The sequence below is a fragment of the Drosophila miranda genome, chromosome XR, assembly GCF_003369915.1.
Source record: "Drosophila miranda strain MSH22 chromosome XR, D.miranda_PacBio2.1, whole genome shotgun sequence".
NCBI lineage: Eukaryota > Metazoa > Arthropoda > Insecta > Diptera > Drosophilidae > Drosophila > Drosophila miranda.
The window spans coordinates 27,450,416-27,475,634 of NC_046674.1; the positions used below are offsets into that span (position 1 = coordinate 27,450,416).

Sequence of the window (25,219 nt, forward strand, 5' to 3'; positions counted from 1 at the left end):
ACCCCATTGAAAGTCGCCGGCAGTTTTTTTCTTAATCAAATTTAATTCATTCCCGATATTCGATATACATCTCCTCTATTTCACATATCTCGTCCACTCTCCTCTCTCGTCCATTGGGGGTGGGGCAATAGGCAGCACAGCTTGGGAATACACCACGGACTATTGGCAGCGGCATCTGTCGCGCGGACAGTCCGACTCGTAATTGAGGCATTCGTCCATGCAGTAAGTGTCGGCACCTTCGCGTCCCGCCAGCTCCCCAATCGCCACGCATTCCTGACTGCAAAAACAAGTCAGGATTATGTTTCTGCGGTAGTCTGCGGTAGTCCGGGCATTCACTCGATTCAAGGGCGCTACTTACGGACAGTGGCAGGCCTCCTCCGGACAATTGGGCGGATAGCGCAGGCAGTTGATCTCGCACCAGTGATCGATTCCAGGCAGCGTACGGAATGCCGATGCCCCAATGCACTTTTGATCTCTGCAAGAAGATAGAACCAAAAGATTGAGCTAAAACATGAAGATTAGTGGAAGGCGGAAAGTCTATCGAATGAGACATATCCATGGAATGTATGGATTTTCCAGTCTCTAAACGGGGAGGGTCCTTCTACTCCTTTTACTCTAAAACCGCTAAAATTGTGAAAGAGGGAATCTTCTCCAACTCCAAGACCAACATCTGGTCCGTAAAATGTAACGAAACTGTGGGATGAACGAGGCAATCCTATATTACTACTATATCAAGGAAATATCTGTCACTCATCCAGGAAACAACTGTCGTTTCTCATCTAGAGTCCGTCATAGTTGTCCGTTGTAGTTGTCGTTTTTCCAAAAATGCAAATCAAAATCTAGGAAAAAAAAATTAAACTTTTGCATTGCGTGCGCTTTTGGATGTCCAGCGGGAGGCAGCAGCGGAAGGGACGCAATCAGATGGAGAAGCAACGTCGACTGCCAGAGCTGCGCATTAACTACGGCAGTGGCCGCTCTGTCATTAACATGCGCGGTTCCAGAGCCATGGTCAAGATACAAACGCCCCGCACCGATATCGTGGTGAGGCATCGCAACTCCAATGCCGTTACCTCGCTGGACCATTGTCTCCCGATGTACAGCGGCTATGGTTACAATCTGGAGAGATGCTTCCTTAAGCCATCGGTGCCGTCGGTGCCATCGATGGTGGGGCGCCCTCTGAAGCCGATTGGTCCCGGACAGACGCCTTCGGACATGGCGACGCCCGTGCAAAACCGAGATCGTGATAGATTTGAGTCCATCGTTTGCGAGGCACTGCCAAAGACGGTGTCTCGCAATAAGTTCCCCATGATCCAGAAGCTTAAGCTGAAGCTGAAGTCCAAGCTGAAGGGCAAGTCCAAGAACCAAAGCAAGGCCTAGAGGGCTGACCAACTGGAGGAAAGTTCAGGAAAACATCGGGGTAACACCACAGGCGGCAAGAAAAAAGCAATGCATTACAAAAAAAAATAAAACAAACACAAGAACAAGAACAAAAAACAGAAAAAAAGGCCTTGACTGGAAAAAAAAGCGGAGTTTGATTTTCAAAAATTCCTTCCTCCTAGAGCAGTAGCATCTATGATCTCATTTTATTGATAGAATCTTCGAGGTGTTCCGATTGTAAGATATCTTTAAAACTCCTGAAACCGTAGACGTGTTGTGTACGAGCGGATGGGGAATACTTAATGGATCTTTTTGAGTTCCTTTAGCCCCTCTGTCGATTCTTTAAATATGAGTATGAGTCTGCAAGGATCGAGTTCCGTGTCTTTGAAATTGTGGATCCCACAGGGTTTTTGCCTATGTATCCGATCGTAAGAATTATTCGATTTCAATGATTCCCTAAATATAGGTAGATAATGGCATTATGTATGAGTCTGCAAAGATCGATACCATAGGACTTTTACGATGATTTGCTTGGAATATATGTACATAGGTAAATAATATCACTGTTTTTGAGTTTTGTGGTAGCTTTCTATTGTCTTATGAAAGCCAGATAATGGATGATCTCCATCTTTTGGATACTGACGGACGCATAAAAGTAAAGTCATAGGTTGCCGTTTTGGTTAAATGTATGTGTTCCCAAATCAAAGACCTTAGACGTAACTTTTAAAGAAACCCCCATCCCCCCGGAATCCATCTAGCTCTCGGTTTGTTTTCTGTTTGTAACATTTGTATGTTTTGAGAGTGAAATTTCTCATTCTAACACTGATTTCGGTCTCGTAAGGAAGTTGTCGTCTGATATCCGGTCTATAATATATTTTTTCTATCATCGTAAAACAAAACAAAAACTAAAACTAAAAAAGTCAAAAGCTCAGCAGCTTTCAAAACACAGAAGCGTCGCGTAAGCCATCAAAGAAACAGTCACGTCACACAATTATCAACACCAAACACCAAGTGAACACATCCGAACGCAATCGCAGCGATGGGATCCCAAATGATGGAACGTATTCGATTGCGGGAGTTGGCCGAGGCCCAGGCACGGGCCTGTCGGGTGCCGCTTCATCTGCAGCCGCAGATCGTGAATATGGGTGACCACACGGTGCAGTATCCACCGACTGGTTAGTAGTTATGCAGCTTCCACGTTCCAAATTAGTTTGTGCTTATCCTTTGCTCTTTGGTCAGCCCAAATTCAAGGACGCTCGGGACGCAATCGTCGGCTGGTGACTGGCGTCCAAAGGACCACCCTCAGCGGCCGTGCTAATTACAGTCCATCTTCGGGTGAATCCAAGCAACTGGTGACGGCTCTCACTTTAGCAGCAGCCAAAACTGCTGCAGCAGAGGCTGCGGCAAAGGCAGCGGCAGAGGCTGCGGCTCCACGTCCGGCTAAAGCTCCAGCCGGTGCCCAGATGAGGAGGGAGTTTCTGACTCGAGTGGCAGGACTCGCCCGCCGAGGTCAGCCCCCTGTGACAAAGGCGAGCCAACTGAAGACCCCACTGGCTAGGCCAGTGCCCAACAAGAAGATGCCGCGCACTGAAGCTCGCAACCTGCGGGTGCTGGAGAATAGCACCGTCACCACAGGAGAAAATGGTGACACCGGCGCCCTGACCGATCAGAACAGTGGGACACATGCCCAAGGGTTGGCGGAGGTGTCAAGAACCAGCTTCACGTACTTTGGGGGGCCGGATGACGACGTCGACGACCTTTTGACGGAACATCGCTTTCCCGCCAGACCCGCGGCCAGTCGTGGCTCCTTTCATTCCGACAAAGCCTACGATGCCGTTATCAATAGCACTGGTGATGAGACGCCTGCGCCCACGAGTAGCGACGTCCCAATTGCCTCGGCCTTGTTGGTCGCATCTGACCAAGCGGCCGTGGAGGCACTAACGGAGAGCTACCAGAAGCTGAATGAGATGGTCGTAGAGCTCAACCCGTACGTGAACAGCTCAAAGGAGACCACTTACGAGCAGCTGGCAGCCGTGTCCTCCGTCCCCCCAAAGGACCAGAAGAAAATACCGAAGCCGTTAACTGCCCATCTGAAAAAGGAGCTCCAGACGCTGACATTGATGAACAGACGGATGCGGTCCAATCTTAAGGTCATCATCGGTCCGCTAGACCGCACTGAAGCAGGAGGCCCACCCCAGATACTCCCGAAACCCTCGACCAACACCATCACCGGCGGCAAGGCCAAAGAGGCCAAGGGCTACGAGTCCTCGAGCAGCTACTACACGCCATCCACCAGCTTCAGATCCATGCGCCCCAGTCTCAAGAAGAGTGTGGCCATCAGGAAAATAGAATACCGGCACGTTGAGAATAAGCCAATGATGATGCAGGAGCCTCGCATTATCGCCAAGGCCCAGTCGTTCGGCATGATCGAGGAGTACAATCTGCAGATGAATAGCATGATGGAAACAGAGAGTCCGAAGCCCGATCCAGCTACCGATCTAGATACCGATACCGATTCAGATGCCGAAATGGATCAGGGGATCCCACTGCTGCCTACTCCGGCTCCTGTTGCTGATTCCAATGCTGATTCTCGACGTGCTGGTGCTGCCGCCTACTCCGATCTAATACAAGAGATGAGCCCCTTGTGCCGCATCGTGTTCGAGAACCTGGGCAAAAATTCCAGCTTGCTGTTGAGTCAGCTCCGTCCTCTGGTGAACGAGGCACGAGCCATCAACGACAAAGAAAAGGACAGCTTGGCTCGTTCCGTTTCCGACCTGGCGATGGGATCCATTCAATCGGCATCGACTGGCAGTTCGGACGCGGAGTCACCATTTTGCGAATTTTTGGCCTCATTGTATTCGGGGGCGACAAGCTTGACCTCCGATGGCATCCTTACCCCGTCGATGGTTTCCTGCTTGTCCACCACTGGCATCTCGACCCCGTCGATGGTGACATGCTTGACCCCAAATGGAGTCTCGACCCCGTCGATGGTGACATGCTTGACCTCCAATGGCAACTCGACGCAAGCGCCCGAGCATAAAGCCGACATTGGACTAACTCCGAAGATGGTGGAGCGCCTACTGGTGACGACGCTATCCTCTCTACACATTCCCACGCAGGTGCATTCCGGCACGCAGACAGAGATTCCCAGGGATCGGTCACCGCCAGCCACACCACGACGCTCTAGTCTCATGGCCAAGAATTGGAAGTCACGTTTGTTAGGGGGGCGCGCAAAGCTTTCAAAATTGCCGCCCCCTGAAATACGTGCCTCGACGCAGCACCTGGTAGTCGATAACAAGGGTGTAGAGATTTTCAAAAAAGTCCTGGTGGGGACTTTACAGATGTTCCTGTTCATCATGCTGATCTTGGTCTGTGTCTATCCGGAGATACGGTGCCTCAAGAGCTGACGTTCCACAATTTCCATGATTTTACTGATGATTCTTAAATGTTTTTTCAAAATTGTTGCGTATTGAAGAAGGCACTGGCTTATCAACGTTTCGTTTCAATGCGGTTATCAAAATTTTGTTTTTTAGTTTTCGTTTTTGCAGACCCACTCAAACAGACACTGGATCCAGAGCGACAGATCAATGTTAATAAATAAATTTCTTGTGTACTGAATCGTATTGAATACGGGCCATCCCAGAGAAGCGAAAACCAAGAGCTGCGAATCGGCTATGCCCGAAACAGAAAACAATATAAATCCGAATTATATATGTTTTATGTTTATTCAAGCATTTATTTATATACAGCAAGTGTGTCTATGAGTATATGTAAAATGTATATTGTGTGTGTGTGTGTGTTTTGGAAACCATAACCGTTTTTGCTTAATATTTAGTAGACTCGCATTTACCTTTACCCGTTTCGGATGCCACTCTAGCCCCGGTTCGTGGCGCGAAGAACAGAACTTTGGAATCGGGTAAGTTGTCTATGCGGGTACCGGGTACCGGGTATATGCGGGTAAGCTGTGTATCGGGTAGCATTTAGCAGGTAGTAAGCGGTTAAGCGTGGGCTCGTTTGCGCGCATGCCGCGTGGCATTGCTAAAAACCAAAGCAAGAGTTAGAATTGTCTTCTCAAATGGCAGATTTTCAAGGAGAAGAAAACGGCGAAACGGTTAGAGTCAGTAGAAACGGTTATGAATAAGGAATCAGCATCGTGTTGGGGATAGTAGAGACAAGGATAGCAAGGATAGCCAATCGGCAATGAAACGGGTAAAAAAAAAATTAAATATATTCAAAAAAAAACCAGAAAGAGGAACTAAAAGGAGTGGAGTAAAATAATTGTTAAATTATAAGGAAACAATTAATATTAAAATCAAGTACCGTTACTTATTATTAAGTTTTATTTTAAATATCACACAATATCACACGATCAAAAATAGAGCACAACGCAAAATTTAATACTTTTTTAAAAATACCATTTTTTTACACTGATTTTTAATTTTTTTTTATGGAAACGTTTTGAGAATGTCTCAAATAGTAAGGAATGTATTCTCAACTCTCATTTTTTCTCAACTACCTATTATCTTTTAAAAGGAAAAAGGAAGGAAGGAAATTATTATTATCACCGAAGAACATGCTTAAAAGGGATAATTATAGGGATAGGTTATACCTAGAGTAGTTTACCGGTATATCTAATACTGCTGTGCGGCTATTCTGAATAGTTACGAAAATAAAAAATTGTCATTATGTAGGGTCCCTGATTAAAATAATAAAGATAAAGTCGAGAGGAAGCGAAATAGTATGGAATCGGTAAGGAAATGAATTCCTGTAAGAAATGGTTATGAATTGATAGAATGGGAGCTGAGGCAAACGAGAGCTCGAAGAAGCGGTAATACAAATAAATCAAGTTTGAAATCAGAAGAAATAAAAATAAATAAAAGTTAAGGAAAGACAAACAATAGATAAAGAGGTGGCTAAGAAGTAAAACAGTTAAAGAAAGCGTACTACCGAATCGATTAATGAAATGGTTGCTTCCGAACCGGTTACAATATCTAGCCGGAACATTTTCCCCCGCATCCCCGCACCGTATACCGTATACCGTACACCGTACACCGTACTCACCGCACAATCAAAGGGAAGACATTGTTGTCCTCGGGCGCCCGATAGTCCCGATAGTAGAGCAGATATGGTGATTTGTTATTAACAAAAATGGGCGGCACACCACCGCCAGTGTTCGAAATGATGGCTATATCGGCACAATTCCTGAATGTCTCTGTGCAATGGAGGACATAGGGGGGTTGGATATTGTGGGTTTACAGATGAGACACGGGCAAGAGAAAGAACTCTATCTTTGGCAACTTACCTGCCTTGCCGCAGCCGACGGCCTCGGTGCCATTGGCACAGGTGCCCCACATATTGGCCGTGTAGTATGTCCACTGGAGGACGCACTGGGTGCAGGTGACATAGGCCGGCAGCCTGACACGGTAGCGGAAGATGTCCTTTTTTTTGGCATCGCGCGGTATAAGGTAGCGGTGCTCCCGACTGCCGGAGATCAGTAGGGGATAGCGGTCGAAGCACTCCTGGGTGGCCTCCTGTCGCGGATTGTTGTTAGGGCAGAGGAACATCTCGAAGCGGCCGTAATGGTTGGCCGTCAGCTCCACTTCCACCTCGATCTCCTGGCCGGAGGTGTAGTACCTCGAGATGATGCCCTTGGCGAACTCCCCGCCCGCTTCGTGTGGGCGCGGCGACTTCACGTGATAGGCATCCCCACAGACGCCGCAGCGGCCGCTGTTCTGCTCCCACTGCACCGCATATCCGCCGCAAAAGAGCTCGTTGTCGTTGTAGTTCACGGGATTGGGATACCCAAAGCGCCACATGGCATTACGCGCCGGAGGATCCATTAGGCGGCCGTGCCCCAGCACCGAACCAACGCCGAGCAGCAGCAGCTGAAAAACATGGGAGGGATATTGGACAGACATATGTAGGTTCGGTCACTAACTCTATTGGCCAAAAACCACTTACCAGAACCACTCGGAGCGTGCTCATTGTGAAGCCCGACCCAACTGTCAACTGTCGCCGCATCTCCTGCCAAGAAAAAAGAATTTAATGAAATGCGGATTCAGTTTCAGATATCAGACATCAGACATAGGGCCTGAAATCGAATGCATTCCCTTGAAATGGGTTCTTGGAGACAACAGTGGAACGAGGACTAGAGGAATGACGACTAAGGACTGTAGTCCTTATGGCTTATATTTTGGGACTTTTCGGGACACGGAAACCATTGAACTCCGCTGAAACCAAATGAATTTCTAAATGTCAAAAATAGCTCAGAATATCAGAGGGAATCAGTCGGAATTGATGATAGTCGAAGCATGAGGGACGTTACCTCAAGATAAAAGTGCTCTAAGCGGCACTTCTGAATGGAAACTCAGCGGAGAATTGTCTCTTGCAGATGGGCCATCTTCAAGGAATAAGATAAACTGAAGAACACAATAATGAATGATGGGATTCTGAGTTGATTGTAAGTCCCAAAGAAATAACCGTAAACACACTTGGGAAGACCATGGCCATTGCCATTAAAGAGTGAACAAATTAATTCCGAATTTCCAGTCTTTTACAGAAACTCCCTCAGCAGGTTTTCTATTAATTGCTTTCCCCCATCGAATGTAAATTTGATTTTGCAATTACCGTTGAAAAGCTGCTCTTGATTTTCCCTGCGGAATTATCTGAACACCCGAAACCTCCACCTCTTGCACCACTGTCTCTGTATCTGTATCTGTGTCTGTGTCTGCGCCTGTCTCTGTATAATGCCTGCAAGGACGTCCACCTGATCCGCTTTCCGACTTTATGGCTGTGTGCCCTTTATAAATAAATTTACAAAACAGCAACACACCAACAACCAGACGGAATCCAGACAGACGGATAAATACTCGTATGTATTTATATTTGCTACGTTTTTTGTTTTCTTTTTTTTTGTTTAAATATGATTTTTTTTTTCATACCCTTTGGGGCTTATCTTTTATGTTAAACATGTTTGCTGGCGCAAAGAAAAGTAATCAAGAGAGAAGGATTAGCAAAGGACCGAGTTGGTAGATACCCTGCTTACCCTGATCAATTTTTTTGGGAGCTGTAGAGGCAGATGTTCAATAGAAAGACTTGGATTTTGAGGGGAACTACTGATAATATTTATGGGGAACACTTTAACTTTGACTTTTTCATACCGTAACGGGGATATACTGGTAATCTCATTAATGCTTAAATGTAGCCATCCGATCCGAGGGGTTCCAGCCGTCTGTGCCATGAAAAGCTGAGAGACAAACTGCAAAACAAAAGTACTCCTACGATCCTAAACGCGGATATTAATTGAGTTCTGTAGGGCATACTATACTCCTTCTTCGCAGCATGGACAAGACCCAGGCCCACCTTTAAAGTGTATTAAAAACTGTCAATAGCTGCACGGTATTCTGTCTTCGGTTTTTTCTTTTCTTTTTTTTTTTCAATTTTAAACAACATTTTTAATGGCATCATCTAGTTTACGCACACAACAGCACAAGAGGAATCGGAGCTGTCTCTGGATCTGGAGCTGAAACTGAGACTAATGCTGAGGCTGAGGCTGGGGCTGAGGCTGGGGGGCTCCAATGCATAAACGGGTTTCCAACTCCGGCACTTGAACCCGGTCCGGCCCCCTCCGACCACAAAAAGGCAACAACACAGAAGCTTTTGGGGGCTAAAAATATATATCCAGATGCTCTCTCTCTTTCTCTCTCTCTCGCGACTTCGAATCTCATTAAATGTCCAAGTGTGGTTTTATTTATTTGCTTATTTACGTTTCTTCCCTCCCCGAACCCACGAAGCATGGGCATGTCCAATGTCCCCACTCTACCAAATTGGCTAGCAAACACATTGATTTCTTGGCCAAGAATTCAGAATATATGCAAAAATTTAGATATTTTAGCAAATATTATGTTGTTTTTCTCAATGGCCATTGACTTTCGAGGCTTTCGAGTGACAGGCGAGATGAGCCACAAGGTGCGTTTGTGGAGCATAAGAGATGGGGAGTGGATACTGCGACTTGGACTTAATTTGAGTCGGCATCGAGGTGGCAAGAAAGGCTGCTTTTGTTATGACTAAATGGAGTATGTTTCAGTATTTCATATGATATTCGAAATACGTATCTTGGATGATCAGATGCTTGAAAAACGGCAATTAACAAACCTTATGGCGTATAAAACACTTCGCCGTGACCTTTGTGTTCAGAGTAATGAATCCCTTTTTTTCTAGCAATCCTTACTGAAAATACATAAAAATGTCTATCTCTATTTTTCGCTAGCCTAGCCCGTCAATCTTCAATATTTGCATTGGAAATCTGTACCGAAATTCTGCTCGCTTTTAATGGCGGCAAAAGTTAAAGACTCGAGGCATGGGTGGAGAAAAGAGCAAACTCAGGTCTTTGGCTGCGGAGCTCAAGTTTCGCCAAGTGATTAAGCACTGCTTGGCGGTTAATTAGGAGCTTAGTGCAGGTGTTAAATGCAACAACAACCTGCCACCCGGCTTTGCCACCTACAAGCAACCACTCGAGAGTAAGGTTTGTTGCCTTTGCCCCTTGCCCCATGGCCCATGCCCATGCTTATGCGCCCTGTCCTGCCCTGGCACCAGCGACGTAATTAGGCATGAGTGTTGGGTTTTTAATTGGGGCCCAGAAATCAATAAGGCAGCTGGAAGGCTGGCAGGCTGACAGGCAGGCCTGGGTCGCGACTGTGTTAAATGAGCGTGCAACATGCAATATTCCACGACAGCGGCAAAAAACGATTAATGGGCGCCCCCAAAAAGAGATGCAAACACACACCAAAGCCGAAATGGCGTCCTTGTGGATGAAACAGAGGGAAAAAGTACAAAAAACACTACAAAAATAAACAGCAACAGCAACAACAACTACAACAATCAACATGCAATTACAACAACTGGCAATAACCAACAGCGTTTATCATAATTGTAAAGCAGGAGAATGTGACAGCAGCGGGAGGGCTGGGGTCCGTTTCTCGAAATGAAAATGTACGAAATTTGGGACCTCTGGTCGTCGGGCCTCTGATAAATTGAAAATCATGACAGAAATTAAGTTGTAAATTAACCAAATTGTTGAAGTCCAAAAAAAAAACCGAAGGAAGTTGAACGTGTAAAGGGGAGACCGCGATCCAGAAGAAGCGCCACCAGCGTGGATGTGTGGAGGTAGCCCCTGTCTTTCGCATGTGGCTATTTAATGTTCGATTCCATTGCGCAATTCCCGCCAATCCCCACACGAGTACTCGCATTAATAAAGTGCATAGCAGACAGCGACCGAAAAAAGGTAATAAATGTATCACCTTATGCAATCGATGTCTTGTCGTCTTTTTTTGGCTGGCTGTCTGGGGGGGCGTGACCGGGTCCGAAATAATCGAGCCAATAAAGATGTCCACTCGGCTCGTAATGAGTGGTGTCAAAAGTCGTGCAGAGAAGGACCATGGAGACGCCCACAACACTATTAAAAATTCCCCACACACCATTGACTTTTCAGATGTTACATTTTTCTATGGAAATCCAAAGATAGTGAAGGCTAAGATAAGACATACATAAGTCCGTACTATATGGCAACTGAGTGCGGGAGTATCGTGATGCCAATGCGATCTTTCTGTTTCTTTTCTTTGGGGCTGCATGACACAAAAGATGTTCGGTTCTTCATTTATGTTTCGATCACATCAATAATTGAACAAGAAACCCAGCTACGTGTATTATTTCCTCCGTTTTCTATTGTATGATTTATATATGGCATGGCGCCATATATACGGATACAAATAGATTGAAATACATATATGTACGTGTGTACGAGTATGCTGATGTGGAGAAGCCCACACACAACAGCAAAACTGGTCTCGAATTTTGGGCGACAGAAATAAATCAGGAATAATGATATTGATACGCATAATAATGATAATCATCATTGCTGTCATCAGTTTTTGCACCAGTCACGATTCTGTAAGCTCCAGGCATGACAGAACGAACGAATGAACGAACGAACGTTCATCCAAGTATAATACCCTTTGGAGGTCACACTCTTAAGTCTTTAGAAATTATTCAACTGATTTGCAAATGGGAATGGCATCGAATGGAAATCGAAAAAATCTATTAACGAACCGCAGAGCACTAATTGGTTTGGGTTCTCCCTCACGCTTCTTCCATCTTGCAGCGAAGTGGTTCTGTTCTGGAATTGGCACAAAGAAATAAATCTCCCACGAAATCTGTTTACAGAAACTGTGTGTGTCTTCTTTTGTGGAGCTAACCGTTTTGTAGTGGCTAATGGCTTTTTGATAAGTCCATTTTATAAGTTCATAAATAAATTAACCATAAATAAACAAGCAAAAACATAAACAGACTTGTAAGTGTCTCTGTCAAGTCAACTCCCGAGCAAGAATCGTCATGGATGGATAGCTCGAGGCTGTATTTAGTGTACGGCTCGACGCATGGGTCTCGGTCTCCTCACGGATGCCACTCACGTAGAAGTGTCTTTGAACAAGTCCCAGCAAACATGCGTAAATTTTATATTCAAAGAGAAGACTTCGCTTTGCTTCAGTTCGATTGTCGATCGATCGGTCGATCAATGGCCAATTCTTTCAAGGCAAGAAAAATGTGTCAATGTGTCAACTGGAATACGGATTTCTGGCTCCCCCGAAAACCGCAAATGAATCTTTGCCGTCTTTGCCAAACAAATGGCCCAATTACTGGCTTAGAATCGTATGCATGTATACATACATATGTATGTATGTACGGTTTCAGTTAGAACTTAAGCTAAATTTCCAGTTTTTTGTTTGAGGCATCGCTGAGATATTTCCGTTTTGAAATTTCTTTTGTTTTGTGCCACGAGAGACCACAATTTATGGCACGACAGGGCGTGAGAACAAGCGTGCCAGTCTACCAGTCTACCAGTCTCCCGGTATCGTCTCCTCTCGCTACTCTTGACCCGACGTGACGTCTGGAACTGGCTTTGGCATCCTTGGCGCTTTTGGCATTTAAAGAGTGTTAATCGAAAGCGAAAACTCCGACGGGAGGGAGGGTCAGTAAACCAAGCCGGCTTAACGGCCCAACAGTGAAGGTCAGCAGTGAGCGGAGGAGATCGGTATCCCGATCCCCACTGCAGATGGCACATGAAACCTTCACAGATCTATTTTTGCATGGCAATGGCGCTCGAAAGTATGCATCGAACAAACTGGGGCTTTCCTTGAACTTGAATAGTTTTTCCCCACTTCTGGGTGACCCATCCGGTGATAGAAAGTTGTATCGAAAACGACATTGACGTTTTCTTGCGCAACAACAAACAGAAACTTTTGCTTTCTTTCCTTTTGCACAACATTCCATACCACAACTCCACAAATGGAGAACCCCCAACGTGATGTACATAATATATCTACATAAAATCGTATAAAGTGTATATATATTATATGTGCATTCATGGCTAAACGAAAAATGATTTCTGGCCAAGTGATTTTGAGTCATTGCAAACAGCGCTTTTTGTTCGGTGTGTGGAATCAATTACTCAGAGGGGCACGTTAAAAGAGAGCCTCATTGAAATGCACAAATGCCACGCCGTGCCGTGGCATGGGGCACATAAAATTCCCCAATTCCCTGGCATAGCGGGTTCTATTAACTGCACATTGTACGAAGTACGAGTGCGAGTGCGAGTACCCTGACCATTCCACGAAGGCCTCCTCCCCTCTTTAGTATGCCGATCGGGTAGCACTTCAATTGGCTCTCGACGAAACCCCAAACAGCCAGAGATTTCGGGGTTAATTCGATTATTTGAATGACGGCAGAACCAAACGTATCGTACCGTGAATTCTGGAATTCCTTGGCAGGTGCACTTTTCAGAATTGAATTTCGTTTGGGTGTAAATGTCGCTGAACCTCGCGGAGTACCATATTTTCGGAACAAAAATGCTTCTCTTATTTTGATCAGAATTTATATGAAACTTTTGTTTATTGCTCTCCCGCATAATTTTAGATAAGAATGCGAATACAATTTTGTTTTAATTGTGCACCGCAGCGTACCATATTTTTGGAACATCAATCCTTCTCCCCTTTTTTTTTTATCAGAATTTATATGAAACTCTTGTTTAATACTCTGCCGCATAATTTAAGATAAGAAATGCTAATGCGATTGTGTTTTAATTTTACATTTCTATGCCTTAATTTTACATATTTTGTGGATGGACGAGATAATAGCACACATAAATCGATTCAAAGTGTTGATTGCAATTGAAATTGCCACAAAAAAAATAATGTCATACATTTTCTGATGTATGTGCACCTTTTCCCGCCATAGAGAGACCATCAGGAGTTCGAAAGAGTTTCTGAAGATTTTAACAAGGACACACATTCCTTAGTTCATCATTTATTGCGTAATGCTTTAGGAAAATTGCTCTTCCACCATTTGGGAAATGTGTTCAAAAAACTGTTTGCAATATATATATTTGTATATTTTTTTCCTCGATATACATATTTCATTGTTTTCCATTTTTTTGAGATAAAAAATTACCTGTAAATGTACTCCACTTATTTAACACTTTTAAATATTTACAAAAAATTCTTTACGCACACACACACACACTGTTGAAAACCCAAAGGAAACTTTTTAGCTCAATAAAAAAAATCACACACAGTATAAAAACGGAAAAAATTAGCAAAATAATTGTTTAGATTCCTTGAAATTGTGGAAATATTTTAATAATTGTTCAGTTTTTTCAATACATTTATATGGCAAGCCGGCTTGCTCGAGCGGGTGGATGGGTGGCGTCTCGAGTATAAGCGAATATAAGTCCCGATTGTGCGTGTGGGAGTGTGCGTGTGTGTGTGGGTGTGTTGGGCGCGTGCTATGCGTCTGCGCAGCGGCAACGTTCTGATTTCGTACGACGCTCGGCGCTCGCATTTCAACGGCTTTTGAGTGCGCGGAACAGCAGCGAAGGTGGACAGAGGCACCGACAGCGACTGTGGCAGAGGCAAAGGTAAAGGTAAAGGTAGGTGAGATAGGCAGCGACAGCGACAGCGCAGCGGCTGAGCGCCAACGTCAAGACGCTTCCGAGTCCAGGTCTTTTTTTATAACATTGGCGGCTGCGCAGTTCTGCTGCTGCCACTTCTCTCAACCCGCTGCTCATGCGCACTGCGTTGGCGTTGTCGTTGACGTCGCTGCTTGTATACCCTTCAATAAGGTATCGTGTATTTTCGATTGCACAATAAATGCACTCCTTATCCGCTCTGATCACCGAATAGTACACAAATTAAATACAATTTAACGCTGCCCAAGCAAGCACTCTGTTAACAATTCGCACAGCTGATTGAGTAGGGCTACCGTTTAACAGCGGATGATTATTGATGCACTCTGGTCACCTTTTTATAAACTCTAGCTGATGTAGGGCAGCCTTAAATACTTTATAAATGTTTATATAAATATACATACTTTATATTAATATTACCAAAAGTTCTACCAATCATTCAGTAATTTCTTGGAACGAGCGAAGCGCCTAAAACACAATAAGGACTGCAAAGCTTCTCAGCAAAATTTTAGACAGTGGTGACAGCCCTGGTCACATTTGTCAAAAGGTTATCGGTATGATTAGCTTGTCAAACTTTCGACGTCACAAGAAGAGCTGTCTAGTCATTAACATAGAAAAAAGTCGGCCGGAAAAAAACTCGGAGTCTTAGAAAAAGGTACGAATTAGTAAGAAACTTTGCGGATAACAAAATTTAATATTTTGCTTAATTCCATAGACATTACCAAGAAAAATCAGTCGAAAGAAGAGCCAAAGAGTTCGGCAGAAAGGCTGCCGGTAGAACAGACATCAATAAATTTGCATCTCGTTGAAAAAAAGGTTTGAGTACGTAAGAAGAAGACAATTTGTGCAGGATCTAATAGTGCTTTAGTTTCAGCAGCTATTAAAGATGAGCTTAGTCGCTGTGCTGGTGGCGGACGGGGGTTTCCAATGCTCCTACGAGAACATCGTCAACGCCATTATGACTGGAAGAGCCAAGCTGCTCCTAATCGCCAACTCGACTCCCACCTGGCTGAGCGCCCAGCTTATGCGTCTCGCAGAAATATGTCACTGCCCCCATTTGAGCTACGCCCACAGTCTGATTGTGATCCGCAATAGCCAGGGCTTCGTGATCCAGACCCGTTACATTGTCTTCACCGATGCCAAGGCTGCCGCCGATATTCTGACTCTGGCACATTAATAAACTATAATAATATACTAATAATAAACTAATTGATTCGATAGAAATGTACATATATGACAATGATTCTCTGTGTGTGTGGTCTGTGGTTCCAAAGTTATAGCCGGGCGTTGTGCCATTGTGGCCATGCATTCTTTGAGTAATTCGTGGTCGCATATTCGATCTTTCGCATTAGCGGAGGACTTGGAAGACTGAACGAACCTAAATATGTGATATTTCGGAGGCAAGTTGCTGTAAATTGCGAGAAGTTTCGGCAAAAGTAACAGTGCTGCCATACTGCCATACTGCATGCGGGCTAAGCAGCTGATGGATTCTAACATAGAAAATTGCAATTGGTTTACACTTCGACTTAGCCCAATTTGTAGGAATTACTACAACACTACAATGCCTATACATTTTCGTAGCTGCCACATGGAAAGAGTATGCAATGCTTCGGCCCACCGGCTGAAGAGCCTCCTGTTTTGCTGCTGTCTTTTTGCTTTTGTCTTTTCTTTGGCGCTTTTTCTCTGCTGCTGCCGCTACTGGCGTCTCTGCTGCCGTCAACGCATTCTGCTTTGGTATGCAAAGGAAGCGGCAAACGTGCAAGGCGAGGCCCTGTGCTCTTCTCTCTGCTCTCCTCTGCACCTGAAAAAAGGGACGGCATTACGGCAAGTGCGTGCTCCGTCCCATTCCGGCTAATTGCTGCGGCCAGGCAATCAGCTGATTAATTGCCAACATAGTCTCCAAGGGTCTGTCTGTCTGCGGGCGGGCTCCAGGCCGATCTTGCGCGTAAGAGGCAGCGGCGTCGTCCCCAAAGTGAAGGAGGGGGATACTGGTACTGTGGTCTGCAGCACCTATCGCATTACACTGCAGCATATCGGGAATTCTTCCACAAAAACCTGCTTAGACCCTGCCTTAGATCATCCCACCCCGCCCCCTACTCTACGATGCCCTTGAGGTGCGTCTCGCTTCTGTCACCATTTGTCGCAAACAGATTTTGATTTATGTCGTTCACTCTGAGAGCTGAATATGAAATCAATAGATCGATTTGGGGCTCTTTTCGCTTGCAAATTGAAATCGTGACTTGGGGCTTTAGATAAGCCCCGAGAATTGGCCGCAATGTAATTGGTGGCCCAAAAAAATGGGCAAAAAAAGAACAACCAGAGCTCCAACCAAAGCGCTCCCACATGGGGGTTCAATGAACCTAAAGCGGAGTCGTTTGAATTGCCCGCCACGGCTGTATAACAGTTTGGTAGGAAATATTTCTTTTCCGCCACAAAACAGCTGATGCTGAGGGAAATTTTTGTTTGCTCTCTCTCTCTCTATCTGGCGCTCTAAGCATCAATGCGCAGGATTTAAAAAGCCGGATATGCAGAGTTGGAAAGAGAGAGAGAGAGAGGGACCTACGAAATATGTACCTTACCTTGTATGATTGGTGCACCTTGTGGAGGAGAGTGTAAGAACGTGTGTCTGCTGAAGAGAGAATTTCACTCTGCGGGAACATTCTCGCAGCTATCGTCGCCGTTGGGCCAGAAGGACAGACGGACCACAACCTCTCTTCATTCTAGGTTGCTCTCTCTGTTCCGCTCAACCACACCACCACTCCCACCCCCCCCGCTGCAGTCTATGAATGATTAGGTAAACAACAGCGCGAGATCCGGCATCCGTAATGCCGGACCCGCTTGTACACTCGTACTCGTGACTCGGACTATTTCGAGTTTCCCTCATTTTCGAATTTGAAACTTTACAATTTCCTTGAATCTTTTCACCTTGGAAACCCATCTGCCACCTTGCTGCATTTGGGAAACATGAAACTTAAATTTTTAATTTGCTCGAAATTAATTTTTGGTTGTTGTTGTCGTTGCTGGGGTTCTTAGGGGGAGGGGGGTAGCCTTAGCATTAGCATACTTAGCCAGGCCCAAGCACATTACACATACGCACTGTTGGCTCCGCACTTTCACCTCTACGCGGGGGAAACAGGGTAAATATATATATAGAGAGAGAGAGAGAGAGAGGAAGGTAGGTGGACGGACGGGTACTTCCTGTGCTTATGTGTCAGAGATGGGGGTTGGGCCACACTGCCGCCTCCATTCACTGGCAATTTACATGCTTTATTCGAGTAATTTAATTGCAAATGTCCCATTAGTGGCAACGTGAAGAGCCTGCAGGGCGGTGGACGGAGGAGGAAGAGCGACAGGGAGAGGAAAATTTAGAAAAGGGGAAGGGCAGAGGGTTAGACTGGAGGATGCGATGGGATGCTGCTTCTGGGCTTTTGGGTTGAGCGCTTAGATGCCCAATGTTAATGTGTTCTAAGGCAAGGACAGTAGAACATCGGCCCAAGTGATATGTACGTATAGGAGCCAGATAGATAGATATGTAGGTAGGTAGTATATAGACAGTTGTATGCGAGTATACAGCTAGAAAATATACGTAAACATCGAATAATAATCATTACATCAAAGTTATTTAGCGTTTCTTTTGAATGGACAATTTATTCCCAATGTTCGGCTTACAGGGATCCTTTCTAATAGTTTTCTCAACAAAAAGTTCCTCTAAAACGGCTCTATCTGAGTTGCAGTTTTCACTGTAATTGTTTACAGGTGAATATTGAAGGGGATTGTGTAGCAAATATGTACATACATATGTATGTGTGTAGTTGAAGATGGTGTCAGGAGGGGTCTTGGGAGGATTGAGAGACGGATCTTAGCGGCAGAGGGATTGCGGTAAGGGAGGCAGGGGGGCCCTTGAAGAGGTGTTAGATGTACGATATGTACTCCCACCCCTTTATGTGTTACTGTGACATTTATTTTTCTCTCTGCTTCCGCCACCATATTTTCCATGTTTTTGTTGCTGGGCCTGTGAGTGTCATTAACATGGCCAAGAAACCGCAAAAAGCGCAAAGCGCATCTCTAACAGCAAGCACAAGAAGCGGCGGAAAAAAAGAACCAGCAGAAGAGGCTGGAAAAGAAGCAAAAAGAACCATAACAAGAAATAAATAATATAAAAAGAAATACTTGAAAGCAATTTTTGGCTGCAACGAATTCTGTGTACACTTTCAGCTGCCCGATCATCATCGGGAAAATTGGAGTGCAAGATCTATTTGATTATCTCATAGTTGAACAGTTGAAATAGTTTTTGGCAGCTCCAACACTTAAACTGGGAAGCAGGCAACAAATCAGTCTCCTAAAACTGAGGAAACTAAACAGAAAATGATTGTGTATTAAAGGTATGTGTTTGAGATGCTTCCTTCTGGAAGTCTGGAAAGCCTTTCGTGAATATCCCAATACGCATACCCTCTATACGTGTAGGGTATCAGAAACAGACATGCAAAAGGCTCTTTCTGCTGCGTCTCCCCCCAATCAAGACTTTCTCCCTCTGTGATTCTCTTTTTCTCTGTTTTTGATGGGCTAAAACTAACAACAAAATATAAAGAGAAAAAAAAGAGGCAAAGCAACAGAAAAAACAGCAAAAACAGCAGCAGCAACAAAAAAGAAACTAAATAAATAAAGTTGTCACATAAAATAAGGCAAAAGATATGGGAACACTAGGTGTAGGGGACATGAGCGACGGTGGGGATGCTGGGATGTTGTGTGCTAAGGAAGGAGGGGGGACGGAGAGAGCGGTGGAGGGTCTGTGGAGGATGTCTGTGTGAGGCATTTAGCTATGCAAAAGCGCTCATCCTAGCCGCCATTCTGTGGAAATTACAAGCAAAATGTTACCTAAATAGGCCAAACAAATACATATGCTGTGGCACAAAAACACACATAGATCCAAAAACACGAGGGAGAATACACACACACACATAGACACACGCATAAACAGAAATGCAGATAGGAAAAGTGCTGACATTCATTGACTGTGAGATAAGCCATCTTTATTTTAATGGCAAAATTATTATTCACAAAAAAATCAAGTGTAAAAATCAACAGATTAAACATATATGAAAAATAAACTTAATGTTTTTAGCTCTCCCAAATAGTTTAGATTGATTTTAGATATTTCAGTAAGATATAAACGATACGCGATTGAGAGATACATAGATACATATATGGAGTTGCATATGGAAACTGGTGTTCAAGTGCCTCAAACAGGAGCCAGTGGCAGTGTATGTAATATTTGATGGTTCAAAGACACCTTTAAAGACAAAAATGGTGTGTTTATTTATAGATAATCATACTATTAAATATCAGAATTTATGGTATCGAACAATATGTATTTATCATCAATCTAAGCCATACATTTCGAGCAAAATCTTCATTTTGAAAAGCACAGATATTATTTGTATTGCTTATTTCTGCTTAACAAATGGGGCAATGTTAGATTCGATCATATGTGCTATGAACCGCTTGAAGGGCTCAGTATTCCTTTTCTTACTTGATTAACATTCATATAAAGCTAATAGCTATGTATATATATTATAAAATGATCATATCTGATCTAATACAATCTCTATCTGTTAGACCACTCGCTTGGCTATTCTACAGATTGTTGCATAGCTGTATGGCTGTAAAATAACTACATAACGTAAACGTATCTCTGTACTTCATCTCATTTATCACTTAGTTTTAAGCAAATTAAGATCCAGAAAGTCTGTGCTTATCAGATATTCATATTTTTATGGAAATCAAAAATGAATTGGCGATTTCTTTGTCGGCAGCGAATCAGTGTTCTCCTTTCAACAGCTCGGATCCGTTCCAATGAAAGGTTCAATGCACTTCAACGTCGCTTCACCTCCTAGGCCCATAAAAATCGTTGCAGGGTGCCATCACTAAAAAGAAAATTAAACACAGAAATTTGACTAAAAATATTCGTAGTATGTTCTTGTAAACCAGAACAACTTAAATGCAAATGAAATGTTTACACTTAATGTGCAAATTTATTTATGACAATACATAAAAAAATAGATTTGAGATCTAGATCCAGGGATCCAAAGATCCAGAGCCAGCCAGCCCCCCGCAAATTCTGATCTATCGAAAGTTGGACCCGTCTTGGCGTTGATTGCTGCCTGATCGGCGATCGGTCGATCGTTAAGGCCAATTTTCGGCTAGAGATATCATAAAACAAAACGGCGAACGATCCACAAAACTGTCATAATCTCGTTATAAGAAACAAAAGCCACACAAAACAAGATTGGTCTTTAAAAAAAAAAGAAACAAAAATGAATCATAAAAGCGTAGATAAATAGTTAAAATTGTATGCGACTTGGGAATGCTCTTTGATTTGGGGCTTCGGAAAAGATAAGAGCTTTAAATAAAATGTTTCTGAAAGATAAAAAAAAGATAGATAATAGATATTAGTTTTGGAATTATGTTTGGAGATTTTTTTGAAGTTTTGGAAATACCATTTCCCATAAACAATATATTTTCCTCAATCAAATCGAGTAGGAGATAACATTATGGAGCTTTCAAACCAGTCTTCAACAACATCCCCTACTCGTCTAAATCCTTGTACGAGTACGAGTACGAGTATGAGGACGATTATTACTTAGTGATGATTACATACATTTATGCATATCGACGATGGAAATGGATATTGATATGGCTGGCAGTGGATATAGCAATTACCTGGTTGGCTTGATTGTTTGTTGATTGGGGAGTTTCGACGCAGTTGATTATCTGTGTATGTTTGAGTTGTGCGTGTTCTCCAGTGTTCAGGCTGCTGTTTAGGCTGCTGTTCAGGCCCGGAATTCGACATGCATTCAACTCTCACATACACTACTCCCCTCTTCCCCGTTGACCTGTGTGTTGTTGAGTGGCATTCGTGGCCGATAATTGTCCGGGTGTCAAATATCAGCTAATCGATTAATCGTCAATTGTATGCCTCGCTTCTGACCCGCTGGCTCAACTCTTGTTTTGTTGTTTGTTTGTCTGTCTGCTAGTCCGTCTGTCATTCAGTCACTGAAGCTACCTTTGGCTGCTGCCCTCACGACGAATTGTCGAAATTCCATTGTCATGCACAAATTTAGAGCTTATATAGAATCCATTGGTATGCGTTATTTTTTTTCGATTAAACTTTTTGTTATTCCAGGTGATATATCTGTTGTTTACCGAAAGCTAAACGTTGTGTGGTTTTTTTGCTCTCTAATTAAGATACCCTTTGCTTATTTCCATCAATTTTGAACACATCGAACTGGTGTCCCAGAGATACGATCAGTCTATGGTATGGCCACCAGAAGAACGATCGATCTGGAAAGGTTACTTAAGGGTTATGCACAGGGCCTAAAGGCCAAAGGTTCTACATATTTATAGAAATCTATAGAAAACTCAGTTATTCATCGCTGGTCAATCGCTGTTTATCGGTGTCTATCGCCCATCTGCTGCTGTTCTTCTTCCTCCATCGCTTGTTCATCGATGATTTATTCCACTTGTGATCCCCTAAGCACCGCCTCTGGCTTAAGCAGCTGTGCCACCAGCAATCGCAATTAATTGCTAATAAAATCATTAAAAATCAATGAATGCATTCATTAAATAATAAGCAGAAGATCCATAAGCAGGCTAGCCATCAAGGATTCGGATAATGCGGGTAGCAATTAATGAACCCTGAGAAACTGAGAGCTCGAGCGCTGGAGAGCTGGAGACAACCTGACAACCCATCCGTGAACCCCAAAGTGCTGAGAGGCTTTCAGGTGGCGTTGCGGTGGAGGTGGCGGTGGCGGTGCCGGTGCTTTGTGGCCATTAATAAACGTGTCAGCTTTGGGCATTTGTGGTCATATTGTTATTCTAATAAACAATAATCATTGTTTGTTGTTTCGGCTACCGATGTCGTCCCCCGACGCCGGCACTGACACACTGCCCCCGGGGTCGGTTCGGGACGTGGACCCTGGTCTACGGTGCCACGCCCGAAGCAGCATGTTAACGCCATTTGCTGGAGAAGAACAACAAACAAAAAGAGGTGGACGTGGTCGCGGATCTGGCATCAGCCCCCGATAAGGGGGATTATCGAAAGTCATTGTGTTCTATGAGGGGGCACTGTCATTGATAAAAAGTTTAAGAAACTAACTAGTTTTCATTTATTTTCTTCAGAATTCAATCATTTTAAAGGCTTTTACAATTGAAATTCAAACATTTTTGGGCGTATTATAAGGTGGTATGGGAAAAAAGAGTAGTTTTTTTATACCCGATACTCAAAATGAGTATTGGGGTATATTAGATTTGTGGTAAAAGTGGATGTGTGTAACGTCCAGAAGGAATCGTTTCCGACCCCATAAAGTATATATATTCTTGATCAGCATCAATAGCCGAGTCGATTGAGCCCTGTCTGTCTTTCCGTCTGTCCGTCTGTCCGTCCCTCCGTCCGTCCGTCTGTCCGTCTCCTTCAGCGCCTAGTGCTCAAAGACTATAAGAGCTAGAGCAACGATGTTTTGGATCCAGACTTCTGTGATATGTCACTACTACAAAAATATTTCAAAACTTCGCCCCGCCCACTTCCGCCCCCACAAAGGACGAAAATCTGTGGCATCCACATTTTTAAAGATCCGATAAAACCAAAAACGCAGAATCGTAGAGGATGATTATATGTTCAAGAGTGTAAAATCTCAACCAGATCGTATAATTATTATAGCCATATGCAAAATATGAGTTCAAGGATCTCAGAACCTATAAGAGCTGGAGCAACCAAATTTGGTATCCACACTCCTGTGATATCGGACCTTGACCGTTTCGTGTCAAAATTTCAGCACACCCCCTTCCGCCCCCGCAAAGGACGAAAATCTGGGGCATCCACAAATCTCAGAGACTATTAAGGCTAGAGTAACAAAATTTGGTATCCGCACTTCTGTTAGATCTCACTATAAAACGTATATCTCAGAATTTCGCCCCACCACCTTGCGCCCCCACAAAGGACGAAAATCTGTTGCATCCACAATATTGCACATTCGAGAAAACTAAAGCGCAGAATCATAGATAATGATAATATCTATCAGATTGCTGAATCTGGATCAGATCGGATCATTCTTGTAGCCAAAAGCAAGAAATCAGTGCAGTGCAGTGGCTACGCAGCTCCCGACGTCACGCTCAGACTGATTTTCTGTCTCTCTCGCACGCACTCTTTGTCGTGTCGTTTAAAATTAGCGGCGTCTGCCGGAGGAGAGCCATACTGACTAAGTATCGGGTATAAATGTAGAGTTGCGGTCTCCGCAGCAACTCACAACGTTCCCCCTCGTTTTAAACTCTTATTTACTGTAAGACAGCATAGATTTTAGTTTTTGAAGCCGTATTTGATTGCACGCCAATTTCACACTATGTATATGTGCGCACATACATGTACATATGTATATATGAACATTGAAATCTACCGTATATATTATTATTTTCGAAATCTTCATGATTACTCACATGTGTAAGCTACATTTATATGTAGGTGTTACACTACATGCATCAGTGGCGCCATCCATTGCTGAACGCTTACTTTACTACTTCTTACATTTATTTATTCTGTTGTACATTATAAGTGTTCCATCTGTCAAAGCTTTGCTCGAAAAGATGCTATAAACTGTGGTGTATACTTTGGGTGTAGTTATCAGCTAGAAAAATTAATTTTTGTTTGGCGTTGTTATCCTCCTATACTCCTCCGCTCGTTCTCAGTTCCTTGCCGTTAATAGTGCTATAATCAATACCTTTCACAATGTAGTAGAAAATTTCGTAATGATCTTAAAAAATTCTTTTCGTTCGTTAACTCTAAGCGTAAGTCAAATGCTTTTCCTCCTTCCCTTCATTACCAAAACAAAACAGAAGCTTCTGCTGTTGGTATTGCAAATTAATTCGCTACTTTTTTCCAAACAACGTACTCGTCTCATATTTACAAAGCATCCACTCCGTGTCCCTACCATCTACCGCACGTTAACAGCATTTTTCTAGCATTTTTGTCATCTATGGACATATCGTTTTCTGCGGGTCCATCCACCGTGGTTTTCAAAGTGGTTGGCAGACAGACGGATGTATGTAGTTTTTACGGACTTTAGCATGGCATTCGTTTCTGTGAACCATGCTCTGCGTATTCACAAGCTCTCTTTATTAGGGCTCTCAAAGAATCTTATAAATTCGATTTTGTCCTATCTCTCTAACCGTACTCAACGTACTGTTTTGTTTTCTAATGTGTTGTCAAATATTGTTAATGTTACTTCAGGAGTGCCACAGGGAAGTCATCTGGGCCCGCTTCTGTTTATGTTATTTGTGAATGACTTTCCCCAAGTTATAACATTTTCTACTACACACACTGTCTGCCTTACTCTGATTGGTACTTGCACACACGCCTTCTACTGGGTCTAAGTGAACTGTGAACAAATGAACGCTTTTAAGTGTTCTAGTCAATACTGCTCGGCTCTACTTACTGCTGTTCCCCGTTGCTAACCACTGCTCCTTCAATAGGCCCCTCCTTCTTAAATACATGATAAATTAGTCATATTAGATGTAAGCAAGCACCGAAAAATAATAAAAAATGATAAAATAATACGTGTAGGTGGAATGTTCCTTTCTCGCTCTTTACAGCACTACCCTGCAGCCATCTTTCACTCTCTTTTCCTGCTACTACCCCGTGTGTCCGCTCCACTCCCTATCGTCTTGCTACTCCTGCTCCTTCTGTGTATAATGTGTATAATGCATTGAAATATTGCCTCCTTTTTGCAACGGTTTATTTTTAGATATCAAAAATTTGCCTCAATTTTGTCCAAATAA

The 25,219-nt window shown here is 43.6% G+C and overlaps 2 protein-coding genes and 1 long non-coding RNA gene across 9 annotated transcripts; 2 read left to right on the forward strand and 1 right to left on the reverse strand.

Moving 5' to 3' along the window:
- Positions 1-23: 23 nt before the first annotated feature.
- Positions 24-13,993, reverse strand: LOC108151094. Of its 2 annotated transcripts, XM_017279484.2 has the most exons (6): positions 13,879-13,993; positions 7,339-7,401; positions 6,680-7,262; positions 6,439-6,589; positions 359-475; positions 24-277 (listed from the first exon to the last, which is right to left on the reverse strand). In XM_017279484.2, the coding sequence occupies exons 2-6, from the start codon at positions 7,396-7,398 to the stop codon at positions 160-162; spliced, it is 1,029 nt and encodes a 342-aa protein (XP_017134973.1). In that variant the 5' UTR covers positions 7,399-7,401; positions 13,879-13,993; the 3' UTR covers positions 24-159. The 2 variants fall into 2 exon arrangements, with proteins under 2 accessions (XP_017134973.1, XP_017134974.1); XM_017279485.2 differs by lacking the exons at positions 24-277; positions 359-475 and adding an exon at positions 4,702-5,415.
- Positions 2,183-4,995, forward strand: LOC108151087. The gene is made up of 2 exons (XM_017279473.2): positions 2,183-2,552; positions 2,617-4,995. The coding sequence occupies exons 1-2, from the start codon at positions 2,417-2,419 to the stop codon at positions 4,782-4,784; spliced, it is 2,304 nt and encodes a 767-aa protein (XP_017134962.1). The 5' UTR covers positions 2,183-2,416; the 3' UTR covers positions 4,785-4,995.
- Positions 13,994-14,254: 261 nt separating the features above from the next.
- On the forward strand, positions 14,255-15,606 carry LOC117186400. Of its 6 annotated transcripts, none has more exons than XR_004471488.1 (4): positions 14,255-14,344; positions 14,819-15,047; positions 15,108-15,214; positions 15,261-15,606. It is a non-coding gene; the product is annotated as an uncharacterized LOC117186400 (long non-coding RNA). The 6 variants fall into 6 exon arrangements; XR_004471490.1 differs by having other exon boundaries at positions 15,270-15,606; XR_004471491.1 differs by having other exon boundaries at positions 15,108-15,208.
- The last annotated feature ends 9,613 nt before the right edge of the window (positions 15,607-25,219 follow it).

Excerpts from the sequence above, each read along its gene's own strand:
- LOC108151087 (XM_017279473.2), top strand. The coding sequence starts at position 2,417 with ATGGGATCCCAAATGATGGAACGTATTCGATTGCGGGAGTTGGCCGAG. Across the intron at positions 2,553-2,616 it reads GGTGCAGTATCCACCGACTG|CCCAAATTCAAGGACGCTCG; the intron begins GTTAGTAGTTAT and ends CTCTTTGGTCAG.
- LOC108151094 (XM_017279484.2), bottom strand. The coding sequence starts at position 7,398 with ATGCGGCGACAGTTGACAGTTGGGTCGGGCTTCACAATGAGCACGCTC. Across the intron at positions 7,263-7,338 it reads GCACGCTCCGAGTGGTTCTG|CTGCTGCTGCTCGGCGTTGG; the intron begins GTAAGTGGTTTT and ends CATGTTTTTCAG. Across the intron at positions 278-358 it reads GAGGAGGCCTGCCACTGTCC|TCAGGAATGCGTGGCGATTG; the intron begins GTAAGTAGCGCC and ends TTGTTTTTGCAG.